Here is a 25,733-nt window from a genome sequence, read left to right as displayed (position 1 = left end):
ATCCATCTAAAAGTGAACGACGAAAACTAACCAACATGAGTATTTAGCCTCTATTAATATAATTTCGTTTGTCATTTTGAATTTATTCTAAATGAAAGTGTGGTATGTAATATTCGCTATGAATTTATATTTGCAGGGTATGAAATAAGTAAAGATCGTTTTCATAATATGTTGGCAGTTTTACGTTCAATTAACGGTAAAGGCGCGGACTACCTCTGTAACATATCTTTCAAACAGTGGGTACAAGCATACGACGGTGGCCTACGATATGGTTATATGACCTCAAACCTGGCTGAATGCATAAATTCTATTCTAAAATGAACGCGCCATCTACCAATAACATCGGTTGTGCGAAAGACATATTTTCGTTTAGCGGCGCTATTTCCAAAGCGAGCAGCGAGTTATGCAGGCCAAATGTATGGAGGTCATGTATGGTACAGTAAGGTAGTGCAAGAAATTAACAAGGCGAAGGCGCGGGTGAACACTATGCACACAGTGTGTCACGATCAAGACAACTTATGGATTCGCGTGACAGAGTTTGATAGACTGCACTAAGGTGTTATTGGCAGGCAATATCATGTACACTAACGAAATAAGACTTACGACTGTGGGATGTTTGACGCACTTCGTTATCCATGCGCTCATATAATTGCAGCTTGTCAGAATCTCCGTCTGGATTCGATGAGCTATGTCGACGAAGTGTAAAAATTATAATACATGTACAACGTTTGGAGACACGTATTCCCATCTGTCCCAGATGAACGTAAGTGGTCGTCTGTATCGCTTGCTCTATTTAAGCTGTTACCGGATAGAGAACTGTGTCGCAAACCAAAGGGTTGACTTTACTCCACTAGAATACGTAACAATATAGATATCCGAGAAACAGTTAATCAACAGAAGTTATGCGGATGGTGTAGGAACCCAGGCCATACAAGTAAATCATGTCCAAATCGCAATAGTTGAACGTTATTGTAAAAAACTATATTGTATTATTTATATTTTTTTAAATGAAATAATATAGAAATATTCAAAATATTGTCTTATTTAAAAGAATTTATATTTTATTAAAAATATTAAAGTAAATTACAATTACTTTATTCAAAACAACGTTTTATTTTATTAAATGAAATAATATAGAAATATTCAAAATATTACCTTATTTAAAAGAATTTCTATTTTATTACATGAAATAATATAAAAGAATTTCTATTTTATTACATAAAATAATATAAAAATATTCAAAATGTTTGTACAAATATATTAAAATAAAAATCAATCTCCGTACCCACCGAATTCAGTGCCACATGGCGGTCGTCGACGGTTACGCGCTGGATTCCTCCTTTGTCCAGCTTCTAGCGGTGGTTATGGTTGCTCTGGCGAGGATTCTAGTTTCTCTGGTAGGGGATCTGGTCGTCGGTGTTGGGAGGATGACCCACCTTGATAAAATAGTGACTGTGGAGGTGTTTGCATCACCGACAGCGAAGGTGTTTGAAACCCATAAGGTGATGGGGATTGGTAAAAAGAAGAGCTCCTCGACGGCCCCTCGTACGATCCCTCGTGCGATAGTGGCTTATAGATCGGCGGTCCACTCAGCGTAATCAAAAATGGAGATGAACAGGGCCATAGACTCCAACTTGCCATAGGACTAGAAAAAGGAAACATATAAGGGTTAGGATACATAAAAGGGCTAGGATACGCACCTGGCATCGTCTGAAAAGGTTGTGCTGTAGGTGTCGTCGGTTGAAGTGTTGGACCAGGTGACTGTGTTGGTGCTGTTACTGAGCCTGGTGATTGTATGGGTGCTGTTGATGGGCCGAATGATTGTGTAGGCACTGTTGATGGGCCTGCGTCGTCGTCCCTTCTTCTTGAATTTAAAGGGCCACGTCATTCCCTTTGGACACGCAATTGCCGCTGCCTCTCCTCTTCCGACAGTAAATACGGCTTACCATAGATCCTAAACCATGGTATGTATTCCGGCACGCACGCTAACTCTGAAACGATGACCGGTTCCTGAGTAGGTTTATAGTCATACCAATCTTCCCATATTTGGATATAGTGTGACCAGAATCTCGACAATCTGTATGCAATTGCCGTAAGTCGATTATGTGATGATCATCTAATACCTCAGGTGCCACGAGAATCGGTTGTTGGAATCCAAATTGCCGTAATACTCTGTCCGACTGGTGCATCTCCACTATCGCAAAGTTGACCAATGGGACTTTTACATGCCAAGAGTTCGAATTTTGGAAGTATTCATCTGAAATTACTGTCCGAATTGCCGGATCCTCGTATGGTGTCCATTGAAACTATATGAACATGATAGAAATATTAGTTATATACATAATACTAAATACTAAATACTAAATATGAATCGGCTATCTCATTATGTATATCTATTTTATTTAATATTTACTTATACTTCCGACCGTTGGTCTAATAGAGAGGTAGGTAATCAAGCATAATTTGTCGAATGGTTCCACCTAATTAACTAAATTTTTAGCATACCATTATATTTTAAATCTACGTAATAATTGTAAAATTTAATATAAAATTTACCTCGTTATGAGTGAGAATGTACATGGGTGGTCCACTCGAGGACGTAAAAATAGAAAGTGAAACCGTGCCCATTATTGCAATAGTGATAGGCAACCTCCAATTTTCACTTTATTCAGTCGCGTCGCCCCGCACATCTTCCGGTACAATGTTGCCAACACGGTAGACCCCCAACTAAATTCACAGCTGCTCTAAAATCAACAAGTTTCAGCAGTCATCTCAGATGTACAAGGTTCTGTGACTAGTCCAGCATCAGATAACCTCCAATTATCTCAAGAATGTATGCCTCAGCATATCAGATTCTTTCTAGTTCGGTAGAATCATCATCCGGCTCCGAAAATTTGTCTCGTAACCAGCCCATCTTGATCCGACATTCGTTAATATTATCCAGAATAGCACCCAAAAGCTTGTAGCATATCGCTCCTCAATCACCAGATTGAACAGACTCGGTGACTGCGTACCTGTCCACCGGCAATCTCAATTATAAATTTACATCTTCCAACGTGATAGTACATTCTCCACATGAAAGATGGAATGTGTACGTCTCGGGTCTTCACCTCTCTATCAATGCACTAATGAGTTTCGGGTCCAACTTGCATCCCCGGCCTACCATCGCCAGGTGCCAAAAACCCGCTTCCCGTAGGTAATTCTCGATCAACGGTGATGGAAGACCGTGCATATTACGGATATAACATTGCAATATCCGATCTACAAACTTTTTATAAGAAATAATAAAATAAAAATTATTTAAATTGCATAAATGAAAAAAATCTTAAATAATATTTAAAAATTAAATTTAACACTTACTATTTTTATTTGTTCGACGGATATGTGCTTGTTATCGAGACGAATTAATTCTCTGGCCATTGCTAACACGATCAAATTTTTATGATTTAAAAAAATTCAAAAAAATAAAATTAGAGCTTTTTTAAAATAATTAAAGAGAGTTTTAAGAGAAATTTGAGAGGAATTTGAGAGAAATATGAGAGAATATTGGAGAGAAATATGAGAGAATTTGAGAGAAAGGATTTAAGTGTAAAAAACTGAAAGGGGGGTTTTATATATATATTTTGACCGTTGGGGGGTACCAACGGCTATTTTTTTGACCGTTGGTACTGTAGCGACACGGGAAAAATGCTTCCTTGAGGAAGCATTTTTTTGCTTTGTCACCTGACAACGCGCTGACGTGGACGCGTTTTCGGGGAATTAAGTCATTCCGGTAATTAATTTTTTACCGGGCCCATTTCAGTAATTAAAAAAAAAGTTTTTATTGGTATTTTTCCCTATTATTTGTTGTTTTAAGAGCAGGTTATGTGTTAACATGAAATTTAAGCCGTCCGGGTCCTTAACGTATACTTTGGGTATTTTTTTTGACTTATGATCGAGCCGTCCAAGCGAGTCGATAGGAAATTAAAATGACTTGCACGCGCTCAAAGGTGCGACTTGGTCTGTCAATGACTCGATTTAGCCTGGAGAGAGTGGAAGCTTTGAAATTTGGCAAAAGTAAACATGATAAGTTTGTTAATAACTGTCATCAGTAGCATGCCACGTTGCTCTCCTACTCTATACAGCGATGTGTCATTCGTCTGTCTTTGAAACAATTGTAAGATGGGCGTCATTTTAGAATGAGTTCCGATCCTTGAAAATAAATAAAATGTAAATGCCGGCCAAGGCCCGTGAAATGGGACCCGATAAGGCCGCTCCTTAATGGGACCTCGCTCGTATCCGAACCTGTTTGCTTTGGTACCATACCAAGGATTTAAATTTTTTGAACGTTGAATTCTTATTATACTTATTTGCTTTCTGCTTCTGCTAACAAAAAGTAGTCATCAAATAGTTTAATTTCCAAATTTTTGTGGCAATTATTCTTATATATAAAAAATTGACGTCCCCAAACCTCTTTCTTTTCTTTTCATTTATTTTTATGTTTAATTACACTATGCTTTAGAAGGAATTGTATAAATGCATTTCAATTTTAATTTTATTTTAGTTCCCAATATAATATAATTTTCTATATTAGTACAAATCTTTCTCCTATACAATAGATACCCACCTTTTTTTAACATAAAAAGAAAATAGGTCAAACCAAGAAATTGATACTCAAATATTATTACTCACCCAGTTTAAACTTATCCATAGGTCGGGTCTCTCGGATCGATTAGAAGGCTTGTCAGAAAAGTGAAAAGATTTGGATAAAAATATGGACCCAAAAAATAGGTTTGAACAAAAAAATAAGAATCGGTTTTTTAAACGGTTCAAGCCTCGGGTAAGCTTTTACAAAAAAAAAAATCTATTGCTATTTTTTTACTGTTTTACCATCGCTTTTCATTTTTTTTATCATTTTGCTATTATATTGCTATTATTTTGTTGCTATTATTTGGATATTTTATAATTTTTATTTTATTATTAATTTTGCTTCTACTTCAGAGATATTTGCTTGCTAAGTTGCACTTATCTTAATGCTATTTAAGTATATATATTTTTTATTTTTTCCCATTGGTTTGAAAACATTTATTTAATGTTTTTAGTATATTTGATGTATTATATTTTTTAATTTGTTTTATATAAAACAATTAATACGGGTGGGAAGGGTCAGGCTTGAGTAAAATTTTAGACCCATTTTTTGGCCAGACCCAAGCCTAGAAAACGGACCTAAATTTTTTACTTGGCTCGACTCGATCTATGGACAACTCTAACTGAGTCCTAATTTGATTGGTATCGACATTGTTATCTATGTAAGAAGATGTGAGTTTGGATGTGTTGAAGTATATTTATCCTCCTATTTAAAGGTAAAGAATGGACTATGAATAATTCTAAATATTTGTATTAAAAAAATACTCAAATATTATTTAATTATGTTGATTTATTAACTTAATTTATACTGAATCGTATAAAATTATGTTATTCAAAATAAATTTATATGTTATGATAAGGTGGCATCATTAAATTCATTGACAATGAACCTTTATTTTAACTAACACCATGTTTGTGCTAAAAATTAATTAAATGTTTAAATGCATGTGGTAGTGGGGTTAATGACCATTCTAAATCATTCCTTCAAGAGGTTGTTATCATTCCAATGATAACAAAAAGAATTTTTAGAAAATAAATAAATAATAATAATAATGAAGTAATCCGAGAAATTGATTAACATGGTAAAATGATATAACTTTATCATTATTATCATTAAAAATAAAAAAAAAATCATGAGAACTAAGTGAAATGGTAAAAATCTTTTCTATCTTAATCAGTGGTAAAGGGTTCAATCTTTGTCTTAGGTATGGAGTAATTTTAAAACTCGTAGTCAGTATTTATCCCCTTAATGAACCTATAAAATGCGAATGATTAATTATTGGACCCGCTTCGAGAAAAAGAAAAGAAAAAGAAAAAAGAGATGGAAATCCAAGAAAAGATAAGTTCCCACTTTTCCTTTACTTAGGGCTCAAGATCATAAGTAGTGCCATTTGGTAAATGGTTTACTAATTAGATGACTCAAATTTTGTTTGGTAATTGTTGGTTTTCAACCACTATCTCCATTACCAGAAAGCTGCCTGTTGCCTACCAGTCGGGGAAGGGTCATTTTTTTTTTCACATTAACTATTGGATTTATTGTAAAAGTTGAAGCCTTTGCTTTCAATCTTTATAACTAGCACAACACACATTCTTTCGCTTCCTTTTTCTCTCAACATATACTTCGTATGCATTAAGATAACATATGTAGCAATGTGCTAGTTATAGTTACTTTCTCAATTAAGACATCTTTTGTATTTTTCAGCCAACATAATTTGAATATGAGTTTGACGAAGTTGACTAAACTTGAATTTAATTTTACAACATAAATTTTAATAAGTCGTGTAGCATTCAATGTACATTGTGTTAATTTAATTTGTAATACTATATTAATTAAATTGTACAAATGAATGAATTTTATATAAATAAAATTAGATTAATTGTTGAAAGATTTCTTGAATAGTGAGAAACATTTTGAAGAGTTAAGAATTTTAAAATATGTGATTTTTTTTAAAACTGCTTGGCAAAGTCTAAATGATAGCCTAACAAGAAAACTTGAACATGGATTAATAATTTCTTATCCCAGATTATTCAAATTCTAATTAAAAGTTGATAGTACGATTGAGGTTGCAATTATTCATATAAGAATTTGGTATATTGGACTTGGATAAATTTTTTGGGGTATAATTACCAGTGTTTTCACCTGTTTTACTATCTAAGATTAATCTTGTCTGAGTTGGAATGGTATTTAGGCAAAGCCCTTCCAACAATAATGACTTTTGGATTCAAATTCAATCCAAATGACTAGGAAAGAAACCCACTCCCACAATGGTGGAGCTAGGTATTTTTGTTGGGGATCCGAATTAAATTATATATTTTCACGATATTAAAAATATAATTTCGTTATTTTAATAGCTTATATCTTTATATTTTTTAAAATGTTAAATCAAATTTTTATCATTTTTAAGGAGGTCAAAATATAACTTTACTATTATTAATTTTAAATTTTATAAATTATAAAGGATCTAAATTGAAAATTTACCATTTAGGGGGATTGCGACTTCCACCCCTTCCAATCACTTACTGGGGCAGTATTTTATTGTATTGGAAGGCTTCGCAGAAATAATTTTTGTTTTTTTGCTTTGTTTAACTTTGCAATATGATTCCAGTAAGAAAATTGAACAACTGCAACTAGTGTGATATTTCAATTATTATTATTTTTATAATAATATTGACATGGGTAAGTTTAAGGGCTAAATTCAAAACTTAAAAATTGGTAGTATTTAAAAGCAATGAACAATCTAAAATAATAATATGATAAAAAGAAAAAGGAAATCAGAAGGTAAAGATAGGGTGGAAATGGGGGAGCAAGGTAGGTAGTGTGTCCATTTTCATTTTAAATCTGACATTTGTCAACTCAATGGAAGATTAGAAAAGGATTTCAGCTTTGTGATGATATTGAAACCCACAACACCTACCAATTTGCACCCTAATTCTCCAAACTTGGAGGGATTTTTTATTATTAACTTTCCAATTTTCATGTGCATTTTTAAAAGGGTTGAAGTTGAATTTGGATAGGATTAGGCTGGTTGGAAATTAAATTTTCTTTCTTAAAATTAATGGAGGGTAGATTATATAGAAAGATTGGTTTGCACTTTGCGTTTTATATATTGAATGAAATGATTTTAGCCAACTATTTCAAACAAATCTAAATTTGAAGCAATGAGAATGATTTTTTTTAAGGACAAAAATTAATTAAATTCGAGATTAATGTTCCAGGAAATATTGTATTATACGATAAATAAATAAATAAATAAATAAAGAGTTGGGCAGGGCGGAGTATACTTTTTTGAAGGGCCAAGCCAACCCAACTTATGAGTCCCGCGGTTTCAAAATTTTAGTTACAACCTTAATCATACATGTCCTTTTCTTAATCATGCTCTGAACTTCACGCGCCAAGGGCCACCTCAAACACCGCGCTATAGGCCATCTTTCCCTTTGGAAGAAAGAGTTCGCTACTGAAGAAACCAGGTTCGGAGACAGGTTAGGAGATAGGTATGGAGTGAATAGTAGCTATGGGAGAACAAAATAAAGTTTCTATGAAGATTTAAAGAGTATAAAGCGGAGTTAGCTTTCTTTTCCATACACAGATAGTAAAGAGGAAAAAAAAAAAAAAACCTCTCCAAGTTTCCCACAACAATATCACAGGAAAAATAAAATCTACCAAGCTTTTTTGTTGTTGTTGTTGTTGTTGTTTTAATCTATACTTTTTCATTGTTTTTATCTCTCATTTCAAGCTCCATTTTCTTTCATTTTGGGAGAATTTTTGAATTTGGTTTCCTGGGGAGTTTTGTTTTTTTTTCCTGGATGGTTGAGTTGTGAGATTTTATTTTTATTTTTTGGAGTAATTTGGGGTGAGAAAATGGCTGCAGAAGGAATGTTGTCGTTTTCAGTTGCTTCAGTTGTGGAGGATGTACTGCAACAACATGGCAATCGCTCCAAAGATCTTGATTTGGAATCTAGAAAAGCTGAGGAAGATGGTACTTTAAACTCTTTTTTTTTTAATCAGCATCTATATTTTGTTGAATGATGATGAATTTTTTGCTGAAAGCGTATGTTATCTTTTTAATTCTATATAGTTTTAGCTAGTCGAAAAATGATGTAATTCCATGGAAAATTTTGCCTTTTTCTTCTATTTACCTATCTGATCTCCCACCTTTTTCCGTGAAATAGAAAACAGAAAACCTTTTGATCATTGATCACTTACAGAGTTACAGTTTTTGAAATTGTTGATGAATTGCAGCGTGTTTTTGAATAAAATTTGATGAGATAATTTACTTGTGAAAATTAAAAAAAGAAAAAAAGAAGCTGAATGTGGTGATCTCTTGTATGGCACAGCATCAAGAAGGTACGAAGCGGCCGGATGGCTAAGGAAGATGGTTGGAGTTGTGGCGGCTAAAGATTTGCCGGCAGAGCCATCGGAGGAAGAATTTAGGCTTGGTTTGAGGAGTGGAATAATCCTCTGCAATGTTCTCAATAGAGTTCAACCTGGAGCTGTGCCTAAGGTTTACTAACTTTATTATGATTATGGTTTTTTTCAATTGATTTTCCTTTTAATCATGGCTAATTTCATTGGGGGTGGTTGGTTTTAGGTGGTGGAAAGTCCATGTGACGCGGCCCTCATACCTGATGGAGCTGCATTGTCAGCTTTTCAGTATTTTGAAAATATAAGGAATTTCTTGGTAGCTGGTCAAGGGTTGGGGCTTCCCACTTTTGAGGCATCCGATCTAGAACAAGTATGTTTTTTGACTTTTTTTACAATTCTTTTGCTTCGGAAGAAATTGGTTTTATTGTGTAATTTATTTACTTATCTGTGGTTTGGTTAAAATTCTTTAGGGAGGCAAATCTGCAAGGGTGGTTAATTGTGTTCTAGCACTTAAGTCCTATAACGAGTGGAAGCTCTCGGGTGGAAATGGAGTGTGGAAATTTGGTGGAAACTTTAAACCGGCCACCCCCACTTTGGGAAAGTCATTTGTAAGAAAAAATTCAGAGCCTTTCACAAACTCCTTGCAGAGGACCTCATCGATGAATGAGAAACTATTAAGTGGTCACTCCAATGAAATTGATCCTAATAAAATGGTTGGTAAGCTTAAACTGTTAGTATTCACTGTTTTCATATTCTAATTCAACAATAAGACTGAATTCTATGAGTTTTTCTTATTATACAAGCAGGCCAGTTCTGGTTCGTTAAGCATGTTGGTTCGTGCCCTTCTAACAGATAAAAAACCTGAAGAAGTTCCAACGGTAGGTTTTTATTGGATCATTACACTTGTTTAACACACCAAGCTTGATTAGCATTTTCTTGTTTGGATAAATGGGGATAGTGGAATGACTTTTATCATAAATGATGGTTAATCTTTTTGCTATTTCTGCTACTTATTTTTGTCATTTTTCGTTGTTGATAGCTGGTTGAATCTGTGCTCAGTAAAGTTGTAGAGGAGTTTGAGAATCGGATTGCAAGCCAATCTGAAGTGGTATGTTTAGCTTTCAAATTTTACAAAAGAATAAGTCATTTACTATGTAATTATTGATCTTAACTAACATTTAGTTTATTATGGCCTCTTCTCCAAATTGAAAGATGAAAACGACTTCGAAAGACATCACTCCTTCTAATTTCAGAAAGCCTGTATTAAAACAAACTCTTGGGGATAAAAAGGTATATAATGATCCTCATGTACTTCAGAAGTCACTAGATGACTTTTCTCCAATGTTTTAGTGCTATAGCTCACATTTCTCAAACTTCTTTCATTCTTGTAATGATTAAGATTGAGGAAAAGAACATCGAAGTGATGAAGAAAGAAGATTGCTTCCAAAAGAACCTCATTAATGAGGAGGAATTAAAAGGTCAATTGCAAAAACAGCAAATGATCTTTGATCAACAACAAAGAAATATTAAGGTGGGAATTACTGTGCTATATCGTCTGTTTTCTTGTCTATTTACGTACTTGACTTGCACTTATATGTGTTATAAATTTTTTAGGAACTAAAGCATGCTATTAATTCCACAAAAGCAGGCATGCAATTCATACAAATGAAGTTTCATGAAGAATTCAACAGTCTTGGTATATTGACTTTGCTTTCATAGAAGTACTTAGTTGAATTTTCTTGCTTATCGAAGTGCTAAGCAGGGTATTTTTACAGGTATGCATATTCACGGCCTAGCTCATGCTGCTTCTGGTTACCACAGGGTTCTAGAAGAAAACCGCAAGTTATATAACCAAGTTCAGGATCTTAAAGGTAAATTATTCACTTATCTTTTGCATAAGTTCTTATCATGCCTTTCCTTGTATTAAGTCCCCTAATTTATTAGAAACGGTTATCTACTTCATCTGACCAGGAAGTATCCGTGTTTATTGCCGTGTGAGACCATTCTTGTCTGGATCAAGCTATCTTAGCACTGTGGATCATATAGAAGAAGGAAACATCATCATCAACACTCCATCGAAGTATGGTAAAGGACGCAAATCCTTCACCTTCAACAAAGTCTTTGGGCAGTCTGCAACTCAAGGTGCTTCACTAAGAGTTTAAGTGCTATTGATAATGTTTCTGCAATTTTAGCATTCTTTACTTAGTCAGTTGCATCTTTATTGCATTGCAGCGGAGGTTTTTTCTGATATGCAGCCACTGATTCGGTCAGTTCTTGATGGATACAATGTTTGCATATTTGCATATGGTCAGACAGGATCAGGGAAAACTTACACTATGGTAAGACATGGTTGGATTATTCACAAGTTTGATAATACATGCATTAAAATTTGTTTGATGAAATATACTTTTTCCTTTAAACTTACTAGTTTATTTGGTTTACAAATCCAGACTGGACCTAAAGACCTGACAGAGAAAAGTCAAGGGGTTAATTATAGGGCACTAGGTGATTTGTTCCTTCTAGCAGAACAAAGAAAGGATACCTTCCGCTACGATGTTGCTGTTCAGATGATTGAAATTTATAATGAGCAAGTCAGGGATCTCCTTGTTACAGATGGAAGTAACAAAAGATATCCTTTTCCAATCATTTGGTTTTACTTGACTTCCCTCTAGGTTGTAAAATTAGATCATTATAATCTATAAAAAGTTGTCTTGAAAGATTGGTAATTTAGAAAAAGCTTTCTTCCTATTCTAAATCAGAGTTTGATCATAAGGTGGTTGATGCTCTGAAAAATGAAACGCCAAAAAGTTTGAATTGGTTTAAATTTGAAAATGGATCTTGATCATTGAATCTCTCACTTCAATATATGTTCAATGGTAGGTCTAGCCAGTCAATTTCCTAACCAAGCTTATCCTTAATCTATTAATACATTAGAAATTCGCAACAGTTCTCAGACAGGTCTCAATGTACCAGATGCCAACCTCATGCCTGTTTCGTCAACATCAGATGTTATTGATCTGATGAACCTAGGACAAAGGAATCGTGCAGTTGGTGCAACAGCCCTAAATGACCGTAGTAGCCGTTCTCATAGGTAACTTCTTACTTCTTTACGCCTCTTGATCCTGAAATGTTTCTTAAATTTGAAGTTAATTTTTTTTATCACATTGCAGTTGCTTGACCGTCCATGTTCAAGGAAGAGATTTAACATCTGGAACTACTCTCCGTGGCTGCATGCATCTTGTGGATCTCGCAGGAAGTGAGAGAGTAGACAAGTCTGAGGTAACGGGAGATCGACTAAAAGAGGCACAGCACATAAACAAATCTTTATCAGCTCTAGGAGATGTGATTGCTTCCCTTGCCCAAAAGAATCCACATGTTCCTTACAGAAACAGCAAGCTCACTCAACTTCTTCAAGATTCACTTGGTAAGTTTAAGCTGTTGAAATAGTGCACAACTTTTTCTTTTCAGAAGTTTTAATCATATTGGACTGGAATTGTATTTTCAGGAGGACTGGCCAAGACACTAATGTTTGTTCACATAAGCCCTGAATCTGATGCCTTAGGTGAAACAATAAGTACTCTCAAATTTGCAGAGCGTGTAGCTACCGTTGAACTTGGTGCTGCTCGAGTGAACAAAGACACTTCGGATGTTAAAGAACTCAAAGAACAGGTTATTGTATTCAACTCTAACTATTAGTTGATATGGTTATCTTAAGATAATTGTCAAATCTGATGCTCTTGCTTTTACTAACTTGTTGGAATCAACTTCCAGATTGCTAGCCTGAAGGCAGCTTTGGCTAGGAAAGAGGGAGAGATGGACCAAAGCCAGCACTCTGTATCTAGTAGCTCTGAAAAATACCGAACAAAAGCTAGTGATCTATCGCCCTTTAATCCTAATCAGCAAGTTGGAGATGTTTTGGGGGCAAGAGAACCTGTGGCGAATGTGGGCAACATTGAGGTACATGATGCTTTCCACATGATAATAGTAGGATGGAAATTTAATTTCATTAATCATTTTGAATACAATCAGTCACAAATCCTTGATTCTTTCTCTTCAATTTAAAGATGATATGAATACTAATGTGTGAATGTCTTCATTGAATTCAGAATTTCATGGTAATAATATGCATTCCAGTGACTGAAAATGGCTATAGTGGCATAATACTCATTCAAGTGTGCAAAATTGTCTTTTCTCTCCTTAAAGCTAATTGATGGGAAGAAAATCTATAGTGCTTATATATTTTCTGGAATTGCTTGCCAAATTTCATGAATAATTTTAGCAATTCAATGAGTTGGGTTTGTTTGAGATGCCCTAGAAAGCTTGACTCGTCTGCTTTTGCAGGTGTGCACTAACTCTGCATTGAGGCAAAAGAGGCAAAGCGTTGATCTTGATGAGCTATTAGCAAATTCACCTCCCTGGCCTCCCGTTGTCAGTCCTGCCCAAAACTTTAGGGATGATGAGAAAGAATTAGGCTCGGGTGAGTGGGTGGATAAGGTTATGGTGAACAAGCAAGATACCATTAACAGAGTGGGAAGCCCTCTAGGATGTTGGGAAGCAGAAAATGGGAACTTGTCTGATGTCTTTTACCAGAAATATCTCCACGATTCTTCAAAGATTTATCCAGAAAAATCATATAATATGTTCTTGGGGGCTCATGGATTCAATATGGCCAGTGCTGATGACATAGATGATATTGATGTTGCAACCAGTGACTCGTCCGAGCCTGATTTGCTCTGGCAATTCAATTCGACCAAACTTAGCAGCATAACCAATGGGATTGAGTCCAAGACCAAGAGACCCACTCCAAAATCAGCAAGAAACCCAGATATGAGGTAAGCCAATACATACATTCTCATGTCGAATATTATCTGCCATTATTGTAAGTTTGTCGACATGTTACTAAAAAGCTGGTTAATTATCTGCAGCAAAAATCTACATCCTATGTCAGGGCCATCACCGTCTAGGAAACTAGCAAATGGAGCTGGCCAACCTTTGCATCGAAATGTGAGGCAGCCACCAGCTGCTGACGGGAAACGCAGAACTGGGAGTAGAAAATAACAAGTTTATACACCATCATAACCACGTTGGAGTGATTTCTGATTCTTTTCTTCTTTTTTTTTTTTAATTTTATTTCTTTTTTCCTCTTATATTTTTTAGAGAGTGAGAGAAATGTCTTGAATATACAGATAACCTTTTTCTTTCATTGTAATTTTTTTTATGGTATAGTTAAAACGCAGCAATAATTCCAGTTGCATATTTGTTTATTAAGGACAAGTTGTGCAGATGATGCGTCCTGCCTTGGGTATTTGTGTAAAGACTCTGCTTTTCTTCGGTGCTTGAGAGAATTAAAAGTCTTATTGCAATGGCTCTGCAATTACCATACAATTGGTTTGGGTTGAAGATGTCCTTTTTGAGTTGTTTTCAAGTTATGTCTAAGCTTATGCTACTTTCTGCAAACCGAGACAAAAGGATCAGTCTCTGTATTCATGTAATTATGTTACAAATTCCAAAAGCTGACATGAAAATAATATGTAATTGTCGCAGGCTGTAATAGGAGTCAGATTGGCAAACGAACAAATTAATCTTTATTTGTATATTACGTCAAAATGCAAAATGATCCTAAATGAGTCCCTCTACTAATTTATTTATTTTTTAAGCAGAGCAAAATGCAATATTATTATATTACAGGGCCTTTATATTACTTTTATTTCAAATACTCTTCCCCATGTAATCTTTTTTACATGAATCAAGAAGAGCAAGCAGGCATTCTTAGCCATTTAATTGTAACTTAATTACTGAACAAAAGAGAGAAGCAATGAAGAAAGGAGCAAATATCCTGATATTCAATATGATTAGACACGAGGAGCAATCATGTTATACCAATCAAACTCAAAAAGTAACATGGGAGCCATCTGGTTCGATTGCTAGGCAGCAGGCAAACATGGACGGCAGAAAGTGTTGCAGCAGAGGAGACTAATCAAATCCTTTTATATGGAGGTAGAAGTTAGAATAATAGAACCCATGATAAAGTCATAGGAACAAAGCCCATTCACGGCTCTTTTTCTAGAATTTGGGAGAGGTTAGGACCATTCTCCTTTGGCGTGAGGGATAGTAATAGCTATCGCCAAACCGAATGAAAATGACAAATCTCCGTTGAATAAAGTCGTGACAGCCCACCTTTGACCCATACTGCAGCCCAAGACCAAGCCACCCATCAATGATCAAACCATTCTCACTTTTATTAGGCTTGCTTTGGAACCTCCTCATTGGTTGCTTTGCTCACCCTCCGAAACCCCAGAAAAGCCAGAGATTCCCCGACAACTCCGGCGATAACTGTACCCCATACCCTATCTCTGCCCTTCTCGACTACCGCACCCTCGTTCCTAAGCCCTTTCTTTGATCTGAGGTTTATTCCTTCTCTTTTTTGACAATTTTTTTATTTTATTTTTTACAGTTCCCTTTGTTTGAAAAACTTGATCTTGAATGTTTTGTTGGTTTATTGTTATTACGTTCGATTGAAGTTCTTTTTTTTTTGAAGTAAGAAATGGCGATGTATATCGTATCTCGGCGACTCTCCGCTGGATCCACCACCTCCCAGCTGGTCACCTCTCTCCGTTATGCCACCTGCTGGAGATCCTTCTCCACGTCTTTTAGGGAGGAACGAGACACTTTCGGCCCCATTAACGTTCCCTCCGATAAGTTCGTCTTTCCCCCTCATCACTGTGTGTTGTGTGTGTTTTAATTCGCACCATTAAAAAAGAAGTTTTGAATAGAAGAGAGAAGTAGTTATACTTGTTGCTTGTGCTGTCACTGCGTTTTTAGATTGTGGGGAGCGCAGACTCAGAGATCGTTACAGAATTTTGAAATTGGGGGAGAGCGTGAACGGATGCCTGAACCTATTATTCGGGCCTTTGGTGTTCTCAAGAAATGTGCTGCCAAGGTTCATCTCTGATCTGATCACTGAACCCGAATAGTTCTCAATTTTTAAGTGTTTGCATATGTTAATTGTTTTCTTCATTTAGGTTAACATGGAATATGGTCTTGATCCAACCATTGGGAAAGCCATAATGCAAGCAGCCCAAGAAGTAGCCGAAGGAAAACTCAACGATCACTTTCCGCTTGTCGTTTGGCAAACTGGTAGTGGCACCCAGAGTAACATGAATGCCAATGAGGTCTTTGCAACTTTTTTCTTTTTAAACTTTTTGTATTCATTAGCTGAATAGATATTTTTGTCATGTGAGAATCATTTTTACAGTAAATTTTATAGCTTAATTTGCGATTCTGGAATTTTCCAGGTAATTGCTAATAGAGCAGCTGAGATCCTTGGACATCAGCGTGGTGAAAAGTTTGTGCACCCAAATGATCATGTGAACAGATCTCAATCTTCTAATGACACATTCCCCACTGTAAGCTGAAATTACCATCTAACTTGTTGGTTTCTTCCTTCTTTAATCTTTCAAAAATCCAAGAATTCAACTAGGCCAACTTATGTGTCCTTAGCTTAGCACAGTCGGTTTTGAGCTGCCACTTTACTTATGCTACATTTTCTTCTTTCTACAGGTAATGCACATTGCAGCTGCTATGGAAATAAACTCAAGATTAATACCAAAATTGAAAATTTTGCATTCTACCTTACATTCAAAGGTTTACTTTGCTTTTGCCTCTACTTTCTAGTGTTATTTATGTATGATGTCTCTTACTCTTACCTTTTTTCTGATGGAGATCTTTGCCTTTTATGCCTTTGTTTCCCTCACATCCTTATTGACTTCCATTGCAACATCAGCATCTACTGTCTGAAAGGGATTTTTCTGGCCATGCCTGATTGTCAATGCCAATATCTTGTTATTTGAGTTCTAAATCTTTGGCTCTTTGATTCCTTATGTTAACAACACTCTTGTCAATGATGTTGTCTTTTATAGTCTTTGTAATATTATCGTCTCTTCTTGGTGAACCATTGTGATTTGCTTTTGACTCTCTCTCTCTCTACACACACACACACACACACACACACAAATATATATATAATGGCTACTTGGTCCAATAATCCTAACTGTCTTTGTGTTTTATGTTTGCTCCCATACCAGCGAGTTTTTAATTTGATGGCTTCAAACTCAAGTTAAGTTTTGCTTGTGTTGTTTTCACCAGTCTATTGAATTCAAAGATATTGTTAAAATTGGTCGCACTCACACTCAAGATGCAACACCTTTGACTCTTGGTCAAGAGTTCAGTGGCTATACTACACAAGTGAGCTCACTATTCTAGCAGTTTCTTTTATGTACTTTGGGGTCAATTATGTTTAGTGGACAGGTGGCAATGAGGGATAACTTTTAATTATGTTGTGGTTTTGTTTTGTTATAGGTCAAGTATGGAATTGATCGAGTTTTGTGCACCCTTCCACGCATGTATCAGGCATGCTATCTCATTTGATTGTATGTTATTCCATGTAATCTGTTCTGACTACTGACATATAGGGGTGCTGTATGACAGCTAGCACAAGGTGGTACTGCCGTTGGGACAGGATTGAACACAAAGAAAGGGTATGTTACTTAGCCTTGAACATTGCTTCTCTGATTTTGTAATTATGTCTATTTTCCTTTGTCAATTTCAGTTGGTTTTCTTTTGTTCGTTTTATTCTGATGCCATATAGTTGATTTATTTTACCTGCTTGCTTCAATATTGCTCTCTGATTTATTAAGATCCAAGCCCTTTATGGTCCGTACTTCTCTTTTAAGCTATAATTCATGTTTTATCTCTTATATTTTTTGGTCAGAGCCTCAGAAATACTCTTTGGTCATTGAATGTTTGTTTAAAGCTAGTGCACCTGTGTAAACTTTCTATATATTATTTTTATATTAATAGATGTTGCATCTGCTGTGCCATGGCTTGAAGCCGCTGTTACCAAATTTGCTAAATGCAAACTTAAACTGAAATTATTATGAAGAATGAACTATTTGTTTGAGAGCATTATTTATCATCATAACAATGTTCCTTTAGGATTCTCGTACTGAACTTGACAGTGCCCAATGTTAAAATTGATCTAGGTTTGATGCAAAAATTGCTGCGGCTGTAGCAGATGAGACAAACTTGCCATTTGTCACAGCAGAAAATAAGTTTGAAGCTTTGGTGAATCTCTTAGCTCTCTCTGGTCAAGCTTTTATTTATTTATTTTTCCATTTTGTTTTAGGTTGAAGGAATTGATCATTAGCTTATATCTTCTAAGTTGTCATGCAAAATAGTTACACATTCATGAATATTTATTTCTCTTTAATCAGGCTGCACATGATGCCTTTGTTGAAACTAGCGGAGCCCTAAACACTGTTGCTACATCCCTGATGAAGGTTGCAAATGACATACGCTTACTGGGAAGGTTTGTCTGCAATTTGGATAACCCTCTTTTGTGTGTGTGTGTGAGTGTGGTTTGGCATTATTCTGATGGTTTCAGCATTTTTCTTATTCAGTGGTCCCCGATGTGGCCTTGGTGAGCTCATTCTTCCTGAAAACGAGCCAGGCAGCAGTATAATGCCTGTAAGATTCTCATCTCAATTTCCATGGATTCATTTATCAGCAAAGTCCTTTTTTTACTTCTATTCTATTTTCTCTTTGACTATTGTTCTTCCCATAGAATCTTGTTAGTTTGACTGAAGTTATTCTGTTTCAGGGGAAGGTAAACCCTACCCAGTGTGAGGCTATCACTATGGTCTGTGCCCAGGTAAATATATGTTACTGTTATTTTTTCACATTCAGATGGTATTGTCTAGCTGGAGATTTTACCTTGTGGTGGTTAAATTTTCACTTTCTTTTATCAGTCTATAACAAGATGGAAAGTTTCTTGCAGGTAATGGGTAACCATGTTGCTATCACAGTGGGCGGATCCAATGGCCACTTTGAATTGAATGTGTTCAAGCCAATGATTGCTAATGCACTCCTGCATGTATGTGTTTTCTATTACCAAAGTTATTGAAAAGCTGCATTCATTTAATTTCAACACTTACAAAATTGAATGTGTAAATTTTCTGCACTAATCATTTGAAAGGCCAATTCTTTTTATTTCATATGACTTCACTAAAATTATAAGTATGAATTAGGTGAGTTTTTGCAATGAAAAATATTCTTAGACTTTGCGATTTGAAAATTGTATGCTTGATTTCAACGCTTCAAAATCTGAATCTGTAAATTTTCTGCACTACTCATTTGAAAGGCCAAATCTCTTTATTTCCTAAGACTATAAAAATTATAGATAAGAATTATGCGAGTTTTGCAATGAAGATATTTTAGATTTTGAGATTTGACAATCATATGCTTGACTTGACTTGATTTCTCCACTTGTGTTCATTTTCATTCATTGATGATCATTGCCCTTTGCTATCAGTCATTAAGATTGCTGGGTGACGCATCTGCTTCATTTGAGAAGAACTGCGTGAGGGGAATTCAAGCCAATAGGGAAAGAATTTCTAAATTACTGCATGAGGTCAATGCCACATCCTGAATATTTTAAGTTTATTTTGATACCATATGATAGATTGTCAAGCTAATGATCATATGTTGTCTTGTGACATTTTGACTGGTCTTGCAGTCTCTAATGCTTGTCACATCTTTGAACCCTGTAAGTTCTCTTCCCTGCTTCTATCTAGGATCAGTTGTTCCTCAATGAGTCTTTTGCATTTTGAACACGTCTCTAATGATCTCTTTGCTTCCAGAAAATTGGTTACGACAATGCTGCAGCAGTTGCCAAGAAAGCACACAAGGAGGGGTCCACTTTGAAGGTGAGATTTGTTTCTTCTCTTTATGGTTCACTTCTTGAGTATCTTTGATGCAATCGTGGATAGCAATGACTTTGTTTTGTTGTGCTTACTGAAATCTTAATATGGAAATTCGACCTCACTTAAGTTGTTCTCATATGGAACTGTTTCAATGTTTGTCCTAATCTCCTTTGATGACTGAAATACTGAATATAACCTACACTTTTTTCTGCGCTTATCTTCTGCAGGAAGCAGCATTGAGCCTTGGTGTGCTCACAAGCGAAGAATTTGACACTCTTGTGGTGCCTGAGAAAATGATTGGCCCATCTGACTGAATTTTTTTTTTTGCTAGAGGAGACTTAAGCAATAATTGCTTAGATTTTAATTAATTTTAAGACCATTTTTCTCAGTCGGATTACAAAATAGAATCCGACCGCGATTTTCTTCATATTCCGATTATGGAAAAAAATATTATTGAGGTTTCCCATTTGCTTGGAATTGTTTATGCAGTTTATGTAGTGAAAAAAAGTATAGTCGTGGATTGACTAATAAGGGGAAAACCTCCCTCATTTGTAAGGAGACTGATTGAAGTAAAGTTGAAGGCAAAATAAAAGAGATGGCATCGAGTTTTGGTACATACTAATGCTCTTGAATCTTTTTTTATGTATGTTAAAGGTGTTGCCTTTCATTTAAGTTCTTTATGTAACGGTACTGCAAAATGTGTATATTTTCTCTTGACACCAAAGACGAGAAGAAAGAAAAAAGCTTTCACTTGGAGAGATGCAAAATGATGACGTTCAGTGATGAAGCTAGTAAGTTCGATTTTTGGAAGAATTTTTCTACTATTTCCACCGTAGTCATCATAACTAGCTTTGCTTATTTATTTACCAATCAAGTTCCAGTGAGCATAACACCATGTTTTGTTTGACAAGTCCAATAGTAACGGTAGCTTTCCCATCCCCACTGATCGTTATCCACCATGGTTAAGGTGTTTCTAGCAGTAATCAAAATGAGTTTTATAATCCTTCTTTGACCAATCAACACCCCAAGTAATCAAGTTGATAAATAATTAGGGTGTAATTGAGTCGAGTCGCGCTCATTCAAAATTCAGTGTTTGATATTTTGCTCAAGCTCGATTGAGAATCATTTTTAAGCTTGTTTACATCGAGTTTAATTAGGCTCGTTTATAATTTTTTGCATTCTCTAACTAAATTAATAAAATATCATTTTTTGAATGTGAGATTATTATTGTTATTTAAAATTCAATTACAAAATCCAAAACAAGATGTTTACTATTCCACTAAATCCTTCCTTGCTAATAGGAAAATGGAGTAAATTAGAAGTGAAACATTGCAAGAGCCAAAACTTCAAAACGCCAAAAATCATTCACCACTTCTGATGTAAATAAACTTGTATGAGTAAATTGCTTATCTTTGACGTATAAAGATGCCAAATTTTATTAATAGCAGCAAAACCGAGCTTCACCATTCTGAAGTGGTAAGCCCGAGGTGTAAAAGGGAAAATAACCAATAAATAAAACTACAAAAACCTCTACTTTTAAGGCCATTATGAGAACTTTATAGTAGATATTAACTAATATAAAGTAATGCAATCATCAGCATTAACGACCAAAACGCAAACTTGTGCAAGCTGCAAGAATCAAAGTCATTAATATCTAAACTTCTAAAAGCTTTTGGCATATGAAATTAATTAAACATGAAAGATAAGTTCCTTTATATTAATTAAACAAGAAAGATAGGTTAAGAGTAAGGTTTTCGCATTTAGAGGTTAGTCATTGAACTATTCAAAGTTACTTGTTTATTAATTTTGTAATGGACTTCAGATGTAATTATGAGTTAACTCACTATTCATTATAAGGTAAATTACACCCAAAGTTATTCAATTGTTAGGAAATTTATACTTTAAGCATTCATCTTAGTGCAACCGAACTGGTCTGGCCAGAAAGAAACAAAACAAATTAGTTTCAAAGCAAATAAGAGAAAGGAAAAGCAAGAAAGAAAAGGAGGGAAAGGGAAAGTTTGAGAAGAATTAGGATTGAAGTTTTTTAACTCCCAAATAAAGAATTCCGACCCAAAGAAGACTTCTTGAACTTGGAAAAACAGATTGCAAACAAATTAATTTGTTTCAAGAACATAAAAATGACAAAAAGAACAATAAGGAAACAACAAGAAAAACGAAAAGAAGAGGCGCTCAAATGGAGTCCTTTGAAGAACTTGGCTTTAACAAACACCAAAATTAGATCTAATCAATCACGATCACCACAAAATCTTAAAAGAAAATGAATTGAAAGCAAATCACAAGAATGAGATCTTGCACAAATAACAACTCTAAGAGTTTAACAAACAAAAAAAAGACCTAAAAATTGAGAGTTCTGATACTACTTTAATTAGGATTACCTAAATAACAAGTAACATTAATAATAAGAGGGACAACCCTTTTCAAACAAAAAAAAAAACCTAAAAACTAAATGTTCTAATCTTACTTTAATTAAGATTACTTAAACTACAAGTAACATGTAAAGAACTAAATGAAAAAAAAAGAAGCTAAGTATAAACTTACTAAATTAAAATGAAAATTCGACTAGCCTATATAAATAGTGTAACCTCCCCAACCCAGCCCATGAATTATGATTAAATTTTGAAAGTCACATCAGCCACTGAAATGGTCCAGAAAAATCAAGCAGACTCTCAGAAATTTATTTTCAAAGCAATCGATTATTTTTCAAAAAACTGTAGTGGGCATCTTTTTTTGCAAAGTTTAATTAAAATTCCAATTAAAAAGATTCTCATTAATTTTAAAAACATATTACATATTTAGCTTCCAAAAAAATCCAGTTTTGCAATGGAAAAACCAGTGTTCACAATTTGTTAATAAAACCATAATTGTTAACAAAACCATAATTACTAACTTTAATGAAAAAATATTAATTTAGACAATTATTTAACTTATCCAATTCTTAATATTCATGCATGCAATAACTAAATACATCCCAAAATCTAATCTCATCCCACAATTCGTAAAATTAATTGTTACAAACCAAATAAATAAAAAATAAAAAATTAAATACTTTATTTAATAAAAAAAGATGAGACCTCCAAATTGCGAAATTTGAGCCTTAACCTTGAGACTTACCTAAAAAATGTTAAACTAATGGGATGAGCTTAAAAAGTCAATGCGAGTCTTAATTAAAGGCAAACAGAATATGCATAACTTACAAATCATGCAAGAAACTCGTTTAACAATTGAACACAAAAACTAACAGATTATCGGTAATCACAATGGTACATAGAATTCACAGAATCATGGTGCTTCCAACATTTATGCATATACATGCTCAAGAATGACAATGCAATAAGGTCCTACCCATCCATCCGCTACACAATACGAGTTTCTTAGAACTCATCTATTTAATCAACAAAACAATTAGGAGTCGTAGCTGTAACAACCCAATTTTCAGTAGTGTCAGAATAGTGATTTGAGATCACTAAATCTGATGAAAACGTTAAAAAAATTTATTAATTAATAATTATAAGTTCAGCGTGATTTTAGAAATATTTTTGAATTAGCGAATTTTGTGATTTAAAAGAAATTATTAGGAAAATTGGGTCGAAAATGAGGTATCGAGACCTCGATATTATAAATTGAGCCATAAATATTTTTATAAATATTTACGGAGTGTCATTAGGGTAGTATTAAAGTTTCGTTAAGAAATTTTAATGTTCCGATGGTTAATTGAATAAAAAGAACTAAATTGCAACAAGAGTAAAAGTTTAATTATAGATTAAAGAAAAGTTAAAAGGACTAAATAGGTAAATATGCCAAGTCTCATAAATGAGGCGGCATATGCATGATAAAATCTGAGATTTTTTTCGAAGTATATTATTATTTTATTATATTGTAAATTATATTATATTATATTATATTATATTATTATATTATTATATTATAAATAAACAAAATTGTTGACAAATGTATGGTGTATATGATGAAATGTGAAAAAATAAAATACATATATTAGTAATTATTACACATTTACTTATTATTTAAGTAAATAATTTTATATTATTATTTTATTGTTATTATATTAAACTAATGAAATAAAAGATAGAAAAGAGAATAGAAACAGAATAGCACGGACGAAACAGAGAAGGAAAGAAGGAAAGAAAGAAAAGAAAGAAAGAAAAGAGAAAATTGAGGTTTTGAGGTTCTAAGCTCATTTGGTAAGTCAATTTAGTCCATTTTCTCTTAGTTTTGATGTTTTAGGAATCCTAGAGATAAATACTACTTGATTTATGTTGATATTTTGAAAGTTAGTTGATTATTAGATGTTATTCATGTTGAATAAATTGAAGTGTTAGGGGTTAAATTGATTTAATTTCAAGTTAGAAGTTAGTAAAGGATTTAATTGTAAAATAAAGTGTAAGTTTTGAAAAGGAGGGACTAAATTGAAAGAATCCCGAAATTAGGGATTTATGGTGAAATTGAAGAGCTAAATTGAGTTTGTAGTAAGAATTAAGAGAGAATATGGAGTTAGAATGAGAAAATAAAATTAATATTGATAAGGGATTAAATTAGAATTTGGGTAAAGTTTAGGTACAAAAGGAACTATTTTAATGAAATTGTGTATTAATGATTTTTAATTGTTTAATTACGTAGCTAATGTCGTGCAAGAGTTATTGTCCGAGAAAGGAAAGGAGAAGGTGAACAAGGAGTGACTCGAGAGAAATTTCGGTTAGTATTACCATAATTCAAATCTAATTATTATTAATTATTGTGTTTTAATTAGAATGTATGGTAAATAAATAAGGTAAGAAATTTGGTATGATAATATTGCTTTGTATGGAGTAGATTTCTAGTAAATATAATTATTGAAATTAAGTATTGATATTGAACTGAATGAAATTAGATTGAATTGTGATTGTAGGTGAGTAAATGAGATGAATATTGAATTGAGAAAGTGAAATTGAAATGTGATTATTGAATAGAAATTGAAATGGTTTTAATTGAATCATTGAATTGAACTGGAATATTGAAATTGGTGATTGATATGGATTTTATTGGAACTGGATTGAGAAAGTGGAAATTGATATGTGAGACTGATACTGAACTGAATTATGGAATACTGGATATTGTTTTGAGTATTGAGTGAGTTGTGAAAATACTGAATATTGTTATGTATAATGCATTGAATTATGAAATTACTGAAGTAATAAATTACTGTAATATTGTGAAACTGATTGAAATAAGGAATTTATAATTGATACTGAACTAAGATGGAAATTATATTGAAAAGTGAATTTAAATACCCTATTAACTAGTCGGGCTAGTCGGATATAGTTGGCACGCCATAGGATATGGAAGAGTACGGGGTATTTGTCGGCTTACTGATCAGGCACTTATGTGCCGACTACTGTTACTGTTACTGATTCGGCACTTTGTGTGTCGAATACTGTTACTGTTACTGTTACTGTTACCGACTCGGCACTTTGTGTGTCGAATACTATTACTGTTACTGTTACAGATTCAACACTTTGTGTGTTGAATACTGTTACTGTTATTGTTACTGCTACCGTTACTGATTACTGTTTACTGGTGTGTTTGGTTGGAATCCGTGTATCCGCCGAGTCCGAGTCAAGTTAATAGGGGCAAATGAAATAAAGTTACTGATAAAACTAAATCTGAATGATATGACATATGCGAAAGGTAGGAATTATGGTTCAAGAAACAGATAAGGTTAAATTTTATGAAATAGATTTTTGACAATATGAAATGATGTAAAAAAATGAGAAGTGAAAATGAAATAATTAGAAATAGTGAAATAATACTTGAATTAATTGAATACAAGTTATTGAAATTTATTTATGGATTTAATGTATAAATTGAGTGTTAAAAGATTATAAGTGTAAAATTGATTATAACTGAATGAATCGAATTGAAAGATAGTTATTATTGTTATTGTTGTTGAAACAAGTTGATTTAATGTA

General features: G+C 34.0%; 2 protein-coding genes across 4 annotated transcripts; both read left to right on the top strand.

The window, feature by feature from the left end:
* The first annotated feature begins 8,082 nt into the window (after positions 1–8,082).
* LOC107954260 (kinesin-like protein KIN-14I) lies at positions 8,083–14,583 on the top strand. Of its 2 annotated transcripts, none has more exons than XM_016889767.2 (19): positions 8,083–8,603; positions 8,962–9,128; positions 9,216–9,359; positions 9,460–9,702; positions 9,796–9,867; positions 10,029–10,097; positions 10,202–10,279; positions 10,389–10,520; positions 10,604–10,685; positions 10,765–10,860; positions 10,961–11,131; positions 11,222–11,328; positions 11,440–11,618; positions 11,919–12,080; positions 12,160–12,413; positions 12,495–12,658; positions 12,761–12,946; positions 13,331–13,821; positions 13,915–14,583. In XM_016889767.2, the coding sequence occupies exons 1-19, from the start codon at positions 8,486–8,488 to the stop codon at positions 14,045–14,047; spliced, it is 3,048 nt and encodes a 1,015-aa protein (XP_016745256.2). In that variant the 5' UTR covers positions 8,083–8,485; the 3' UTR covers positions 14,048–14,583. The 2 variants fall into 2 exon arrangements, with proteins under 2 accessions (XP_016745256.2, XP_016745254.2); XM_016889765.2 differs by having other exon boundaries at positions 8,187–8,603; positions 9,793–9,867.
* A 426-nt stretch (positions 14,584–15,009) lies between these two features.
* On the top strand, positions 15,010–20,365 carry LOC107954261 (fumarate hydratase 1, mitochondrial). Of its 2 annotated transcripts, none has more exons than XM_041096639.1 (18): positions 15,010–15,395; positions 15,528–15,688; positions 15,812–15,929; positions 16,012–16,161; positions 16,285–16,395; positions 16,550–16,633; positions 17,135–17,233; positions 17,348–17,398; positions 17,477–17,526; positions 18,031–18,112; positions 18,262–18,356; positions 18,448–18,514; positions 18,648–18,698; positions 18,825–18,920; positions 19,359–19,457; positions 19,563–19,592; positions 19,687–19,752; positions 19,977–20,365. In XM_041096639.1, exons 2-18 carry the CDS (start codon positions 15,534–15,536, stop codon positions 20,061–20,063), a joined length of 1,491 nt encoding a protein of 496 aa, XP_040952573.1. In that variant the 5' UTR covers positions 15,010–15,395; positions 15,528–15,533; the 3' UTR covers positions 20,064–20,365. The 2 variants fall into 2 exon arrangements, with proteins under 2 accessions (XP_040952573.1, XP_040952574.1); XM_041096640.1 differs by having other exon boundaries at positions 15,016–15,395; positions 15,532–15,688.
* The last annotated feature ends 5,368 nt before the right edge of the window (positions 20,366–25,733 follow it).

Source organism: Gossypium hirsutum, chromosome D07 (genome assembly GCF_007990345.1).
Source record: "Gossypium hirsutum isolate 1008001.06 chromosome D07, Gossypium_hirsutum_v2.1, whole genome shotgun sequence".
Lineage (NCBI taxonomy): Eukaryota > Viridiplantae > Streptophyta > Magnoliopsida > Malvales > Malvaceae > Gossypium > Gossypium hirsutum.
The sequence above is the reverse complement of the archived record's forward strand: the minus strand, read 5'-3'. Positions and strand labels throughout refer to the sequence as shown.